The 16,787-nt window shown below is 47.9% G+C and overlaps 1 protein-coding gene across 1 annotated transcript in view; it reads left to right on the top strand.

Annotated features, from left to right (window-relative positions):
• Positions 1-16,787, top strand: part of cep126 (centrosomal protein 126) — an 85,674-nt gene that overhangs the window by 15,705 nt on the left and 53,182 nt on the right. The window contains exons 2-5 of the mRNA XM_064985594.1: positions 595-1,036; positions 3,417-3,530; positions 14,574-14,719; positions 16,401-16,488. Of these exons, the coding sequence (XP_064841666.1) occupies positions 595-1,036; positions 3,417-3,530; positions 14,574-14,719; positions 16,401-16,488 (790 nt within the window). The remainder of the gene's footprint in view (positions 1-594; positions 1,037-3,416; positions 3,531-14,573; positions 14,720-16,400; positions 16,489-16,787) is intronic.

Raw genomic sequence — 16,787 nt, 5'->3', positions numbered from 1 at the left:
TCCCCTGCCCGTTCAGGCGGTGCTCGGTCGTCATCACCGTCCTACTAGAAGGTGGCTCCCCTGCCTGTTCGGGGTGGTGCTCGGCGGTCGTCGTCACCGTCCTACTAGCCGCCACCGTTCTCTTTTTCGTTTGTCTGTTTGTTTTGTCTTATTATTTTGTCTTCAATGAGTAGGTGTGTCCCCCCTCCCTCCACCCACAAACACATCTACCCCTCTCTCCCCTTCCACCCCCGACCTGACCTACACACCCCTAACCCCACCCACAAAAACATCTACCCCTCTCTCCCCTCCCCCTGGCCTGGCCTACACCCCCTCCTCCCACCCACAAACACATCTACCCCTCTCTCCTCTTCCACCCCTGGCCTGACCTACACCCCCCCCCCTCCCCCCACCCACAAACACATCTACCCCTCTCTCCCCTTCCACCCCTGGCCTGACCTACACCCCCTCCCCCACCCACAAACACATCTACCCCTCTCTCCCCTTCCACCCCCGGCCTGACCTACCCCCCCCCACCCACAAACACACTCACACTCACTCACACTCACTCACTCACTCAAGCACCTTTTCACCACGTCGACCTCTGTATCGTAGTCTCATCAGGGGGCCGCCACGTCGACCTCTGTATCGTAGTTTCATCAGGGGGCCCCCACGTCGACCTCTGTATCGTAGTCTCATCAGGGGGCCCCCACGTCGACCTCTGTATCGTAGTCTCATCAGGGGGCCCCCACGTCGACCTCTGTATCGTAGTCTCATCAGGGGGCCCCCACGTCGACCTCTGTATCGTAGTTTCATCAGGGGGCCCCCACGTCGACCTCTGTATCATAGTCTCATCAGGGGGCCCCCACGTCAACCTCTGTATCGTAGTCTCATCAGGGGGCCCCCACGTCAACCTCTGTATCGTAGTCTCATCAGGGGGCCCCCACGTCAACCTCTGTATCGTAGTCTCATCAGTGTCGGGGATTAGGTCCTGGTCCCGGGTGACCAGTATGACCTGTAAGGCCGAGTCATTGAATAATAATTATTCATCAAAAATGTAGGTTAGTGATCTCTGATCTTTAATGTCCAGAAGCTATTTTCAGTCATAGGAAACAATGAAGACACATTATGTATTATTACATACCAGTACACTATTTCCTGGTTGCTAAAATTCTTATAGTTTGTGACAAAACTGAAAATAGTGTAGAGAATCATTGTACCATCTAAACTGCTGTGAAATATATTTTCAATAACGCAAAATATTGTATTTAACCCCTTAAAGTTGTTTGAAACTGGTTTACAAAACCTAAAGTAAAAGACACAAAAAACTCAAATTTAAGAACGAGAAGCATAAAAATAGCACACATAGAACAGATCTACAAATTCTTAGACTGGCTTTCAATGAGAATGACAGATCTATAACACATAGAACACATCTACAGCTTCTTAGACTGTCTTTCAATGAGAATGATAGATCTATAACACATAGAACACATCTACAGCTTCTTAGACTGGCTTTCAATGAGAATGACAGATCTATAACACATAGAACAGATCTACAGCTTCTTAGACTGGCTTTCAATGAGAATGACAGATATATGACATATAGAACAGATCTTCAGCTTCTTAGACTGGCTTTCAATGAGAATGACAGATCTATAACACATAGAACCGATCTACAGCTTCTTAGACTGGTTTTCAATGAGAATGACAGATCTATAACACATAGAACAGATCTACAGCTTCTTAGACTGGCTTTCAATGAGAATGACAGATCTATAACACATAGAACAGATCTACAGCTTCTTAGACTGGTTTTCAATGAGAATGACAGATCTATAACACATAGAACAGATCTACAGCTTCTTAGACTGGCTTTCAATGAGAATGACAGATCTATAACACATAGAACAGATCTACAGCTTCTTAGACTGGCTTTCAATGAGAATGACAGATCTACGTCTCACATGTCTATGTGAATTTGGTCGGGTCGCCCATAAAGGGACATATTGCAGCTTTAAGATCAGAGCAACAAAAAAAACACACAAAGTAGAATGACTGATCAGGAGCCCATAAAATGGCTGCTATAAACGCCAGGTCCATTCTAGCTGATGGAATGATGGCAATAAAAAAAAACCCACCTTTAGTATTAGCAAACTGCTTTCAATAGCAATATGCATTTGACTATTATGTACATAAGAACTTTAGGTGCCATTTAGTTGATTAGGTCCACAGGCTAGGTTGGATCAACCATTATATGGGTTCAAACATATCGTGTATCATGTTCATTGGAATATCAGGTTTAAACTGGACTCCTGGATATTCAGGTGCACAGGCTGCGCAGTAAATGTGTTGTCAGTCCATCTTCAACAGGTAGCCTGACCACATCTGAAAGGTGTCGAAGAGGGCCACCTGCTGGCCAGTTCCGGTACTGTGCAGAAACTACAACCTTTTATATTATTCTCCGTTGTCAAGGAAGCGCGTCCTCGGGTTGCCAACATGGCGTGTGTCTGTTGTACACGGACAACTGTAGAAATTAATTTAGCTAGAAAACGCTAACTTGTTTATATTTTTAAATTTTTACTTGCTTATTTATAAAGTTTAGCTTTGGATTCTTTTTTTCCCCTGGTGTGTGGCAATGGTTGCCATTGCCGATGTGATATTACATGCGACGAAATGAACGGGAAAGCAGTGAGTGTTTAACGTTTCGTTAGCTGGGTCACTGCCCGTTTTCTATCTAGCGTTTCTGTCTGGGTTTAGTTTTTTTTGTCCTGGGTCTAATCCTGAACTGGGTCGAATGAAGACTGTGGGTGGTATTGGTAACCCTGTCGAGCCCGTCAGCTGTTTCCTAGAATGAAAGCTCTGAAGGACAACTTCTACTCGTATCCTTGCACTACATTGGCATTGCTAATACAGCCTGGCTAACGTTGGCTCAGTGGGAAACATAACCTTAGGTAGTAGTGTGTTTAGTGTCTATTACCTTTAGAGAATTATCCAGCTATAGATGGCTAGTTTAGGTCCTAATGTTTATATGCTAAATGGGATATATTATTATATTATATGTTTTAGGCAGGCAGGCAGAACACCGGAATAATTATTATCACAGTGAATTATTGTAATGTTTGTTTATGTGTCAATTAATCCCATAAGGGATGGGGGGTTTTGCCAACTAGCAGTTTGACATGAAACATTAAATGGCATTCATTCATTCAGTAGATTGATACTGTGTTGCTGTTTTTATTTGTACTCTATCTAAATAGGCCTAATTTGGTTGGAATTAATTCACATGGTTCTAGTAGGTGCTGCAGTTGTTGCCTTCCAAAAAGTAGGGTCGTTTACTTTTACATATGAGCCCTAACCCTATATCTTTGTTCTATTGTATGAATTGTACCTACTAATGGCATAAGCACCTTAACCGGGCCTGATGTCAAAACCAGCAGGATAGGAGCTGACGGGGTGTTTGAAGATGACCGGCATGTTCTGGTGGAGGAACAGAAGTCTTGCAGGGCCCGAGCTCGCTGCTTCTCCCTGGAAACCAACCGACGAAGGAAGTAAGTTTCTTTACCTACGCTTAAATCATAGCCTGGTCCCAGATCTGTTTGTGCTGTCTTGCAAACCACTATGGTCGTTGTCATGTGGCAGGTTACTACCTAACAACCGTAGGCCGTGTCTGAAAGCATAACCTAACTAAAAATGAGTTGTATTTTTTTTTACCTTCATTTAACTAGGCAAGTCAGTTAAGAAAAAATTCTTATTTTCAATGACGGCCTAGGAACAGTGGGTTAACTGCCTGTTCAGGGGCAGAACGACAGATTTGTCCAATGCTCTAACCACTAGGCTACCCTGGCGCCCCTCCACTCTAACCACTAGGCTACCCTGGCGCCCCTCCACTCTAACCACTAGGCTACCCTGCCGCCCCTCCACTCTAACCACTAGGCTACCCTGCCGCCCCTCCACTCTAACCACTAGGCTACCCTGCCGCCCCTCCACTCTAACCACTAGACTACCCTGCCGCCCCATGTATCTACATGTTCTAAAGTGTCCTTTGGTCGGGACCACGTCATTAGCATCCTGCTGCTACTAGCGAATCCCTCCGTCCCAGTACAACTCATATTTCTGCCCTGTTTAGTATACTACTTTTGTCAATTTGATTTGTTATATTTAACCTTTTATTTAGCTAACTGCCTTGTTCGGGGGCAGAACGATATATTTTTTTTAACCTTGTCAGCTCTGAGATTCGATCTAGTAACCTTTCGGTTACTAGCCCAACACTCTAACCGCTACCTGGTGCCTCGTAATTTTCCTAATGGATTGATATAATGGTGTAAATGTTGTTGTTTTGGGGGGGTCACGTAAGGGTTCCATTTGGGACACTGTGACTGTAAAGCTATCTAGAGGAGGACACCTCCACTGTGACTGTAAGTGTGACTGTAAGGCTATCTAGAGGAGGACACCTCCACTGTGACTGTAAAGCTATCTAGAGGAGGACACCTCCACTGTGACTGTAAAGCTATCTAGAGGAGGACACATCCACTGTGACTGTAAAGCTATCTAGAGGAGGACACCTCCACTGTGACTGTAAAGCTATCTAGAGGAGGACACCTCCAATGTGACTGTAAAGCTATCTAGAGGAGGACACCTCCGCTGTGACTGTAAAGCTATCTAGAGGAGGACACCTCCACTGTGACTGTAAAGCTATCTAGAGGAGGACACCTCCACTGTGACTGTAAAGCTATGTAGAGGAGGACACCTCCACTGTGACTGTAAAGCTATCTAGAGGAGGACACCTCCACTGTGACTGTAAAGCTATCTAGAGGAGGACACCTCCACTGTGACTGTAAAGCTATCTAGAGGAGGACACCTCCACTGTGACTGTAAAGCTATCTAGAGGAGGACACCTCCGCTGTGACTGTAAAGCTATGTAGAGGAGGACACCTCCACTGTGACTGTAAAGCTATGTAGAGGAGGACACCTCCACTGTGACTGTAAAGCTATGTAGAGGAGGACACCTCCACTGTGACTGTAAAGCTATCTAGAGGAGGACACCTCCACTGTGACTGTAAAGCTATCTAGAGGAGGACACCTCCACTGTGACTGTAAAGCTATGTAGAGGAGGACACCTCCACTGTGACTGTAAAGCTATGTAGAGGAGGACACCTCCACTGTGACTGTAAAGCTATGTAGAGGAGGACACCTCCACTGTGACTGTAAAGCTATGTAGAGGAGGACACCTCCACTGTGACTGTAAAGCTATCTAGAGGAGGACACATCCACTGTGACTGTAAAGCTATGTAGAGGAGGACACCTCCACTGTGACTGTAAAGCTATGTAGAGGAGGACACCTCCACTGTGACTGTAAAGCTATCTAGAGGAGGACACATCCACTGTGACTGTAAAGCTATCTAGAGGAGGACACATCCGCTGTGACTGTACAGCTCTCTAGAGGAGGACACCTCCACTGTGACTGTAAAGCTATCTAGAGGAGGACACCTCCGCTGTGACTGTAAAGCTATCTAGAGGAGGACACCTCCACTGTGACTGTAAAGCTATGTAGAGGAGGACACCTCCACTGTGACTGTAAAGCTATCTAGAGGAGGACACATCCGCTGTGACTGTAAAGCTATGTAGAGGAGGACACCTCCACTGTGACTGTAAAGCTATGTAGAGGAGGACACATCCACTGTGACTGTAAAGCTATCTAGAGGAGGACACATCCGCTGTGACTGTAAAGCTATGTAGAGGAGGACACCTCCACTGTGACTGTAAAGCTATGTAGAGGAGGACACATCCGCTGTGACTGTAAAGCTATCTAGAGGAGGACACATCCACTGTGACTGTAAAGCTATGTAGAGGAGGACACCTCCACTGTGACTGTAAAGCTATCTAGAGGAGGACACCTCCACTGTGACTGTAAAGCTATCTAGAGGAGGACACCTCCACTGTGACTGTAAAGCTATGTAGAGGAGGACACCTCCACTGTGACTGTAAAGCTATCTAGAGGAGGACACCTCCACTGTGACTGTAAAGCTATGTAGAGGAGGACACCTCCACTGTGACTGTAAAGCTATCTAGAGGAGGACACCTCCACTGTGACTGTAAAGCTATCTAGAGGAGGACACCTCCACTGTGACTGTAAAGCTATCTAGAGGAGGACACCTCCACTGTGACTGTAAAGCTATGTAGAGGAGGACACCTCCACTGTGACTGTAAAGCTATCTAGAGGAGGACACCTCCACTGTGACTGTAAAGCTATGTAGAGGAGGACACCTCCACTGTGACTGTAAAGCTATCTAGAGGAGGACACCTCCACTGTGACTGTAAAGCTATCTAGAGGAGGACACCTCCACTGTGACTGTAAAGCTATGTAGAGGAGGACACCTCCACTGTGACTGTAAAGCTATCTAGAGGAGGACACCTCCACTGTGACTGTAAAGCTATCTAGAGGAGGACACCTCCACTGTGACTGTAAAGCTATCTAGAGGAGGACACCTCCACTGTGACTGTAAAGCTATCTAGAGGAGGACACATCCACTGTGACTGTAAAGCTATGTAGAGGAGGACACCTCCACTGTGACTGTAAAGCTATCTAGAGGAGGACACCTCCACTGTGACTGTAAAGCTATGTAGAGGAGGTTTTTCAACAATGTGCTGTCGTCGTCATTGTAACCGATGTGAAATGGCTAGCTAGTTAGCGGTGGTGTGTTTCAATCGGGTGACGTCCCTCGCTCTGAGACCTGAAGTAGTGGTTCCCCTTCCTCTGCAAGGGCCGTGGCTTTTGTGGAGCGATGGGTAACGATGCTTCGAGGGTGACTGTTGATGTGTGCAGAAGGTCCCTGGTTCGAACCCTGGTCGGGGCGAGGAGTCGGATAAAAGTTCTATTGTTACACCAGCAGGATTTTATCCTGTTATCTTGAAATAGACCTCCTGGTAATGAGCCAACTGCAGGCCAGGGCTGGTCTGACTAGACTACTGGAGGGGTGACCCTGTCAGGTCTGACTAGTCTACTGGAGGGGTGACCCTGTCAGGTCTGACTAGTCTACTGGAGGGGTGACCCTGTCAGGTCTGACTAGACTACTGGAGGGGTGACCCTGTCAGGTCTGACTAGTCTACTGGAGGGGTGACCCTGTCAGGTCTGACTAGACTACTGGAGGGGTGACCCTGTCAGGTCTGACTAGACTACTGGAGGGGTAACCCTGTCAGGTCTGACTAGACTACTGGAGGGGTGACCCTGTCAGGTCTGACTAGACTACTGGAGGGGTGACCCTGTCAGGTCTGACTAGACTACTGGAGGGGTGACCCTGTCAGGTCTGACTAGACTACTGGAGGGGTGACCCTGTCAGGTCTGACTAGTCTACTGGAGGGGTGACCCTGTCAGGTCTGACTAGACTACTGGAGGGGTGACCCTGTCAGGTCTGACTAGACTACTGGAGGGGTGACCCTGTCAGGTCTGACCACACTACTGGAGGGGTGACCCTGTCAGGTCTGACTAGACTACTGGAGGGGTGACCCTGTCAGGTCTGACTAGACTACTGGAGGGGTGACCCTGTCAGGTCTGACTAGACTACTGGAGGGGCGACCCTGTCAGGTCTGACTAGACTACTGGAGGGGTGACCCTGTCAGGTCTGACTAGACTACTGGAGGGGTGACCCTGTCAGGTCTGACCAGACTACTGGAGACTTCTCCAGAGACCGCTGACAGGACAGAAGTAGGATTAAGTCAGTGTTAGGGTTTCTGAGGACAACACTACGTGTGTGTGTGTGTGTGTGTGTGTGTGTGTGTGTGTGTGTGTGTGTGTGTGTGTGTGTGTGTGTGTGTGTGTGTGTGTGTGTGTGTGTGTGTGTGTGTGTGTGTGTGTGAGATTAATGAACAGTCGCCAACCTCTTTAATCGTTTACAGGCCAGCCAACCTCTTTAATCGTTTACAGGCCAGCCAACCTCTTTAATCGTTTACAGGCCAGCCAACCTCTTTAATCGTTTACAGGCCAGCCAACCTCTTTAATCGTTTACAGGCCAGCCAACCTCTTTAATCGTTTACAGGCCAGCCAAACTCTTTAATCGTTTACAGGCCAGCCAACCTCTTTAATCGTTTACAGGCCAGCCAAGAGAAGTCTTCCTGGGAGAAATCATCATATTGTTTTTGAAGCCATTTACCAAGGTGTCCTGTGTGGCTCAGTCGGTAGAGCAGGGCGCTTGAAGCCATTTACCATGGTGTCCTGTGTGGCTCAGTCGGTAGAGCAGGGCGCTTGAAGCCATTTACCATGGTGTCCTGTGTGGCTCAGTCGGTAGAGCAGGGCGCTTGAAGCCATTTACCAAGGTGTCCTGTGTGGCTCAGTCGGTAGAGCAGGGCGCTTGAAGCCATTTACCAAGGTGTCCTGTGTGGCTCAGTCGGTAGAGCAGGGCGCTTGAAGCCATTTACCAAGGTGTCCTGTGTGGTTCAGTCGGTAGAGCAGGGCGCTTGAAGCCATTTACCAAGGTGTCCTGTGTGGCTCAGTCGGTAGAGCAGGGCGCTTGAAGCCATTTACCAAGGTGTCCTGTGTGGCTCAGTCGGTAGAGCAGGGCGCTTGAAGCCATTTACCAAGGTGTCCTGTGTGTCTCAGTCGGTAGAGCAGGGCGCTTGAAGCCATTTACCAAGGTGTCCTGTGTGGCTCAGTCGGTAGAGCAGGGCGCTTGCATCGCCCAAAGGTTATGGGTGTGATTCTCACTCGGGCCACCCACACATATGTATCCACACATGACTGTCAGTCGCTTTAGATACAAGTGTCTGTTGAATGGCAGATATTCTATAATATTGTGAGTTTTTCTTCATAAAAGCCTGATGTCATGTTCCCTCTCTAAACCAACCAGTTGTCATAGGATTGTTTCCTTCAACTATTTAATGAGTGCTGTGAATGCACCCCAAGGTGCCAGTTGTCATAGGATTGTTTCCTTCAACTATTTAATGAGTGCTGTGAATGCACCCCAAGGTGCCAGTTGTCATAGGATTGGTTCCTTCAACTATTTAATGAGTGCTGTGAAGGCACCCCAAGGTGCCAGTTGTCATAGGATTGGTTCCTTCAACTATTTAATGAGTGCTGTGAAGGCACCCCAAGGTGCCAGTTGTCATAGGATTGTTTCCTTCAACTATTTAATGAGTGCTGTGAATGCACCCCAAGGTGCCAGTTGTCATAGGATTGTTTCCTTCAACTATTTAATGAGTGCTGTGAATGCACCCCAAGGAATCCGTTTCCTGTGGGCTTAAACAAAAGATCACTTACATTTACATTTACATTTAAGTCATTTAGCAGACGCTCTTATCCAGAGCGACTTACAAATTGGTGAATTCACCTTCTGACATCCAGTGGAACAGCCACTTTACAATAGTGCATCTAAATCATTAAGGGGGAGGGGGGGGAGAAGGATTACTTATCCTATCCTAGGTATTCCTTGAAGAGGTGGGGTTTCAGGTGTCTCCGGAAGGTGGTGATTGACTCCGCTGTCCTGGCGTCGTGAGGGAGTTTGTTCCACCATTGGGGGCCAGAGCAGCGAACAGTTTTGACTGGACTGAGCGGGAACTGAACTTCCTCAGTGGTAGGGAGGCGAGCAGGCCAGAGGTGGATGAACGCAGTGCCCTTGTTTGGGTGTAGGGCCTGATCAGAGCCTGGAGGTACTGCGGTGCCGTTCCCCTCACAGCTCCGTAGGCAAGCACCATGGTCTTGTAGCGGATGCGAGCTTCAACTGGAAGCCAGTGGAGAGAGCGGAGGAGCGGGGTGACGTGAGAGAACTTGGGAAGGTTGAACACCAGACGGGCTGCGGCGTTCTGGATGAGTTGTAGGGGTTTGATGGCACAGGCAGGGAGCCCAGCCAACAGCGAGTTGCAGTAATCCAGACGGGAGATGACAAGTGCCTGGATTAGGACCTGCGCCGCTTCCTGTGTGAGGCAGGGGCGTACTCTGCGGATGTTGTAGAGCATGAACCTACAGGAACGGGCCACCGCCTTGATGTTAGTTGAGAACGACAGGGTGTTGTCCAGGATCACGCCAAGGTTCTTAGCGCTCTGGGAGGAGGAAACAATGGAGTTGTCAACCGTGATGGCGAGATCATGGAACGGGCAGTCCTTCCCCGGGAGGAAGAGCAGCTCCGTCTTGCCGAGGTTCAGCTTGAGGTGGTGATCCGTCATCCACACTGATATGTCTGCCAGACATGCAGAGATGCGATTCGCCACCTGGTCATCAGAAGGGGGAAAGGAGAAGATTAATTGTGTGTCGTCTGCATAGCAATGATAGGAGAGACCATGTGAGGTTATGACAGAGCCAAGTGACTTGGTGTATAGCGAGAATAGGAGAGGGCCTAGAACAGAGCCCTGGGGGACACCAGTGGTGAGAGCGCGTGGCGAGGAGACAGATTCTCGCCACGCCACCTGGTAGGAGCGACCTGTCAGGTAGGACGCAATCCAAGCGTGGGCCGCGCCGGAGATGCCCAACTCGGAGAGGGTGGAGAGGAGGATCTGATGGTTCACAGTGTCGAAGGCAGCCGATAGGTCTAGAAGGATGAGAGCAGAGGAGAGAGAGTTAGCTTTAGCAGTGCGGAGCGCCTCCGTGATACAGAGAAGAGCAGTCTCAGTTGAATGACTAGTCTTGAAACCTGACTGATTTGGATCAAGAAGGTCATTCTGAGAGAGATAGCGGGAGAGCTGGCCAAGGATGGCACGTTCAAGAGTTTTGGAGAGAAAAGAAAGAAGGGATACTGGTCTGTAGTTGTTGACATCGGAGGGATCGAGTGTAGGTTTTTTCAGAAGGGGTGCAACTCTCGCTCTCTTGAAGACGGAAGGGACATAGCCAGCGGTCAGGGATGAGTTGATGAGCGAGGTGAGGTAAGGGAGAAGGTCTCCGGAAATGGTCTGGAGAAGAGAGGAGGGGATAGGGTCAAGCGGGCAGGTTGTTGGGCGGCCGGCCGTCACAAGAAGCGAGATTTCATCTGGAGAGAGAGGGGAGAAAGAGGTCAGAGCACAGGGTAGGGCAGTGTGAGCAGAACCAGCGGTGTCGTTTGACTTAGCAAACGAGGATCGAATGTCGTCGACCTTCTTTTCAAAATGGTTGACGAAGTCATCTGCAGAGAGGGAGGAGGGGGGAGGGGGAGGAGGATTCAGGAGGGAGGAGAAGGTGGCAAAGAGCTTCCTAGGGTTAGAGGCAGATGCTTGGAATTTAGAGTGGAAGAAAGTGGCTTTAGCAGCAGAGACAGAGGAGGAAAATGTAGAGAGGAGGGAGTGAAAGGATGCCAGGTCCGCAGGGAGGCGAGTTTTCCTCCATTTCCGCTCGGCTGCCCGGAGCACTGTTCTGTGAGCTCGCAGTGAGTCGTCGAGCCACGGAGCGGGAGGGGAGGACCGAGCCGGCCTGGAGGATAGGGGACATAGAGAGTCTAAGGATGCAGAAAGGGAAGAGAGGAGGGTTGAGGAGGCAGAATCAGGAGATAGGTTGGAGAAGGTATGAGCAGAGGGAAGAGATGATAGGATGGAAGAGGAGAGAGTAGCGGGGGAGAGAGAGCGAAGGTTGGGACGGCGCGATACCATCCGAGTAGGGGCAATGTGGGAAGTGTTGGATGAAAGCGAGAGGGAAAAGGATACAAGGTAGTGGTCGGAGACTTGGAGGGGAGTTGCAATGAGGTTAGTGGAAGAACAGCATCTAGTAAAGATGAGGTCGAGCGTATTGCCTGCCTTGTGAGTAGGGGGGAAGGTGAGAGGGTGAGGTCAAAAGAGGAGAGGAGTGGAAAGAAGGAGGCAGAGAGGAATGAGTCAAAGGTAGACGTGGGGAGGTTAAAGTCGCCCAGGACTGTGAGAGGTGAGCCGTCCTCAGGAAAGGAGCTTATCAAGGCATCAAGCTCATTGATGAACTCTCCGAGGGAACCTGGAGGGCGATAAATGATAAGGATGTTAAGCTTGAAAGGGCTGGTAACTGTGACAGCATGGAATTCAAAGGAGGCGATAGACAGATGGGTAAGGGGAGAAAGAGAGAATGACCACTTGGGAGAGATGAGGATCCCGGTGCCACCACCCCGCTGACCAGAAGCTCTCGGGGTGTGCGAGAACACGTGGGCGGACGAAGAGAGAGCAGTAGGAGTAGCAGTGTTGTCTGTGGTGATCCATGTTTCCGTCAGTGCCAAGAAGTCGAGGGACTGGAGGGAGGCATAGGCTGAGATGAACTCTGCCTTGTTGGCCGCAGATCGGCAGTTCCAGAGGCTACCGGAGACCTGGAACTCCACGTGGGTCGTGCGCGCTGGGACCACCAGATTAGGGTGGCCGCGGCCACGCGGTGTGGAGCGTTTGTATGGTCTGTGCAGAGAGGAGAGAACAGGGATAGATAGACACATAGTTGACAGGCTACAGAAGAGGCTACGCTAATGCAAAGGAGATCGGAATGACAAGTGGACTACACTTATCGAATGTTCAGAACGTTAAGCTTACGTAGCAAGAATCTTATTGACTAAAATGATTGAAATGATACAGTACTGCTGGAGTAGGCTAGCTGGCAGTGGCTACGTTGTTGACACTACACTAATCAAGTCGTTCCGTCGAGTGTAATAGTTTCTACAGTGCTGCTATTCGGGGGCTAGCTGGCTAGCTAGCAGTGTTGATTACGTAACGTTACGTTAAAAGAACGACAATAGCTGGCTAGCTAACCTAGAAAATCGCTCCAGACTACACAATTGTCTTAGATACAAAGACGGCTAAGTAGCTAGCTAGCTACGATCAAACAAATCAAACCGTTGTACTGTAATGAAGTGAAATGAAAATGTGATACTACCTGTGGAGCGAGGCGGAATGTTGACCGGGTTGTTGAAGTTCGATTCGGAAGACGTTGGCTAGCTGTTGGCTAGCTAGCTAGCAGTGACTCCTACGTTAAGGACGACAAATAGCTGGCTAGCTAACCTCGGTAAATTAAGATAATCACTCTAAGTCTACACACTCTAAACTACACAATTATCTTGGATACGAAGACAGCAAAGACAACTATGTAGCTAGCTAACACTACACTAATCGAGTCATTGAGTGTAATAGTTTCTACAGTGCTAGTGGACGTTAGCTAGCTGCTGTGCTAGTGGACGTTAGCTAGCTGCTGGGCAGAAAGCAGTGTAGACTACGTTAGGACGACAAAATTTGATCAGCAAAGACAACTATGTAGCTAGCTAACACTACACTAATCGAGTCGTTGAGTGTAATAGTTTCTACAGTGCTAGTGGACGTTAGCTAGCTGCTGTGCTAGTGGACGTTAGCTAGCTGCTGGGCAGAAAGCAGTGTAGACTACGTTAGGACGACGAAATACGATAATTACGCAATTATCTTTGATACAAAGACGGCTATGTAGCTAGCTAAGAAGAAATTGCTAAGATTAGACAAATCAAACCGTTGTACTATAATGAAATGTAATGAAAAGTTATACTACCTGCGGACCGAAGTGTAGATGCGACCGCTCGCTCCAACCCGGAACACTTCAATCAATCTTGATGGAACTGGGACCAGGTTAAAACCTATGTGAAAATGCTAGTCAGAGGAGTTGGCTAAGGTACAATCTGGGACCAGTCTATATATTCTCGTTGTGACTATGATAATACGAGAAGAGTTTGTTGTTAAACAGGTCTGGGACCAGTCTGTAATGTGTTCTCTGTGTTCTCCATGCAGGGTTCTGGAGGAGAGGAGATGGTTAAACAGGTCTGGGACCAGTCTATAATGTGTTCTCTGTGTTCTCCATGCAGGGTTCTGGAGGAGAGGAGTTGGTTAAACAGGTCTGGGACCAGTCTATAATGTGTTCTCTGTGTTCTCCATGCAGGGTTCTGGAGGAGAGGAGTTGGTTAAACAGGTCTGGGACCAGTCTGTAATGTGTTCTCTGTGTTCTCCATGCAGGGTTCTGGAGGAGAGGAGATGGTTAAACAGGTCTGGGACCAGTCTGTAATGTGTTCTCTGTGTTCTCCATGCAGGGTTCTGGAGGAGAGGAGATGGTTAAACAGGTCTGGGACCAGTCTATAATGTGTTCTCTGTGTTCTCCATGCAGGGTTCTGGAGGAGAGGAGTTGGTTAAACAGGTCTGGGACCAGTCTATAATGTGTTCTCTGTGTTCTCCATGCAGGGTTCTGGAGGAGAGGAGTTGGTTAAACAGGTCTGGGACCAGTCTGTAATGTGTTCTCTGTGTTCTCCATGCAGGGTTCTGGAGGAGAGGAGTTGGTTAAACAGGTCTGGGACCAGTCTATAATGTGTTCTCCATGCAGGGTTCTGGAGGAGAGGAGTTGGTTAAACAGGTCTGGGACCAGTCTATAATGTGTTCTCTGTGTTCTCCATGCAGGGTTCTGGAGGAGAGGAGATGGTTAAACAGGTCTGGGACCAGTCTATAATGTGTTCTCTGTGTTCTCCATGCAGGGTTCTGGAGGAGAGGAGTTGGTTAAACAGGTCTGGGACCAGTCTATAATGTGTTCTCCATGCAGGGTTCTGGAGGAGAGGAGTTGGTTAAACAGGTCTGGGACCAGTCTATAATGTGTTCTCTGTGTTCTCCATGCAGGGTTCTGGAGGAGAGGAGTTGGTTAAACAGGTCTGGGACCAGTCTATAATGTGTTCTCTGTGTTCTCCATGCAGGGTTCTGGAGGAGAGGAGGGAGCGGTGGGACATCCAGGAACAGAGGCTGAGGGAAAGCATCCTACAGCAACGTAAACAGAGAGTCCAGGATGCTACCGAACGCTTCCAGAGGGCACATCTGCCCCCCTCACAGAGACGCAGACAATGTCAGTCGCACAACCCAAAGCTGTGTTTCACACAGAAAAACACAATTACTGGTCTCTACTTTACTCTTTGTGGTTTGTAACGGTAATGCGTCTTGAGAAAATACCTGAATGGAATGAGTCACACACTGCAGTGCGTTCGGAAAGTATTCAGACCCCTTGACTTTTTACACATTTCGTTAAGTTGCAACCTTATTTTAAAAATGACTTTTTTTTACCTCATCAATACCACATAATGACAATGCGAAAACAGGTTTTTAGAAATGTTTGCTAAAAAATAATTAAAAAATACAAATAAATACCTTATTTATATAAGTATTCAGACCCTTTGCTATGAGACTCGAAATTGAGCTCAGGTGCATCCTGTTTCCATTGATCATCATCCATGTTTATACAACTTGATTGGAGTCCACCTGTGGTAAATTCAGTTGATTTGACATTTGGAAAGGCACACACCTGTCTATATAAGGTCCCACAGTTGACAGTGTATGTCAGAGCAACAACCAAACCATGAGGTTGAAGGAATTATCCGTAGAGCACAGAGACAGGATTGTGTCGAGGCACAGATCTGGGGAAGGGTACCAAAATGTCTGCAGCATTGAAGGTCCCCAAGAACACAGTGGCATCCATCATTCCTAAATGGAAGAAGATTGGAACCACAGAGACTCTTCCTAGAGCTGGCAACCGGGCCAAACTGAGCAATCGGGGGAGAAGGACCTTGGTCAGGGAGGTGACCAAGAACCCGATGGTCACTCTGACAGAGACAACCATCTCTGCAGCACTCCACCAATCAGGCCTTTATGGTAGAGTGGCCAGACGGAAGCCACTCCTCAGTAAAAAGGCACATGACAGCCCTCTTGGCGTTTGCCAAAAGGCACCTAAGAATCTCAGACTATGAGAAACAAGATTCTCCGGTCTGATGAAACCAAGGTTGAACTCTTTGGCCTGAATGCCAAGCGCCACGTCTGGAGGTAACCTGGCACCATCCCTACGGTGAAGCATGGAGGTGGCAGCATCATGCTGTGGGGGTGTTTTTCGGCGGCAGAGACTAGGAGACTAGTCAGGATCGAGGGAAAGATGAACAGAGCAATGTACAGAGAGATCCTTCATGAAAACCTACTCCAGAGCACCCATGACCTCAAACTGGGGCAAAGGTTCACCTTCCAACAGAACAACGACTCTAAGCACATAGACAAGACAACGCAGGAGTGGCTTCGGGACACGTTTCTTAATATCCTTGAGTGGCCCAGCAAGAGCCCGGACTTGAACCTGATCTAACATCTATGAAGAGACCTGAAAATAACTTGAGAGGATCTGCAGAGAAGAATGGTAGAAGCTCCCCAAATACAGGTGTGCCAAGCTTGTAGCATCATACCCAAGAAGACTCGAGTCTGTAATCGCTGCCAAAGGTGCTTCAACAAAGTACTGAGTAAATGGTGTGAATACTTATGTAAATGTGATATTTGCAAACATTTCTACAACCCTGTTTTTGCTTTGTCATTGTGGAGTAGTGTGTGTAGATTGCTGAGGATTTTTTAATTTATTTTTATTTTTAAATCTATTTTAGAATAAGTAACGTAACAAAATGTGGAAAAAGTCAAGGTGTCTGAATACTTTTTGATGGCGCTGTAATTATACCAACAAGTTACATTAACAACAGACTTTTCTCTCGGTTGTATTGCAGCTTTCAGGAAGAGCGCGCTTAATATCGAGGAGGCACTTAATCACATACAAGGCACCATGACTTCCTACACCAGACAATCTCCCGACAGGTCAGGATGTCTGCTATAATAGCTCAACCCTTTACAAGTACTATGTCTACTAGTAAGAAGTGAATATTCCAACATAGATAGATAGATAGATAGATAGATAGATAGATAGATAGATAGATAGATAGATAGATAGATAGATACACGTACGTATAACCGTTACCCTATGAACACATAAACTATTATAATGACTTTATAAACATTTATAATTCATTAACGTTATTACACCAACTGAGTGTCACCATCTGCATATTTCTCCAGGCTGTTCATTCATGTCATTTTCTAGCCTGAGTCCCAGTCTG

This window comes from Oncorhynchus masou, chromosome 13, assembly GCF_036934945.1.
Source record: "Oncorhynchus masou masou isolate Uvic2021 chromosome 13, UVic_Omas_1.1, whole genome shotgun sequence".
In the NCBI taxonomy this organism is placed as follows: Eukaryota; Metazoa; Chordata; class Actinopteri; order Salmoniformes; family Salmonidae; genus Oncorhynchus; species Oncorhynchus masou.
The sequence above is the reverse complement of the archived record's forward strand: the minus strand, read 5'-3'. Positions and strand labels throughout refer to the sequence as shown.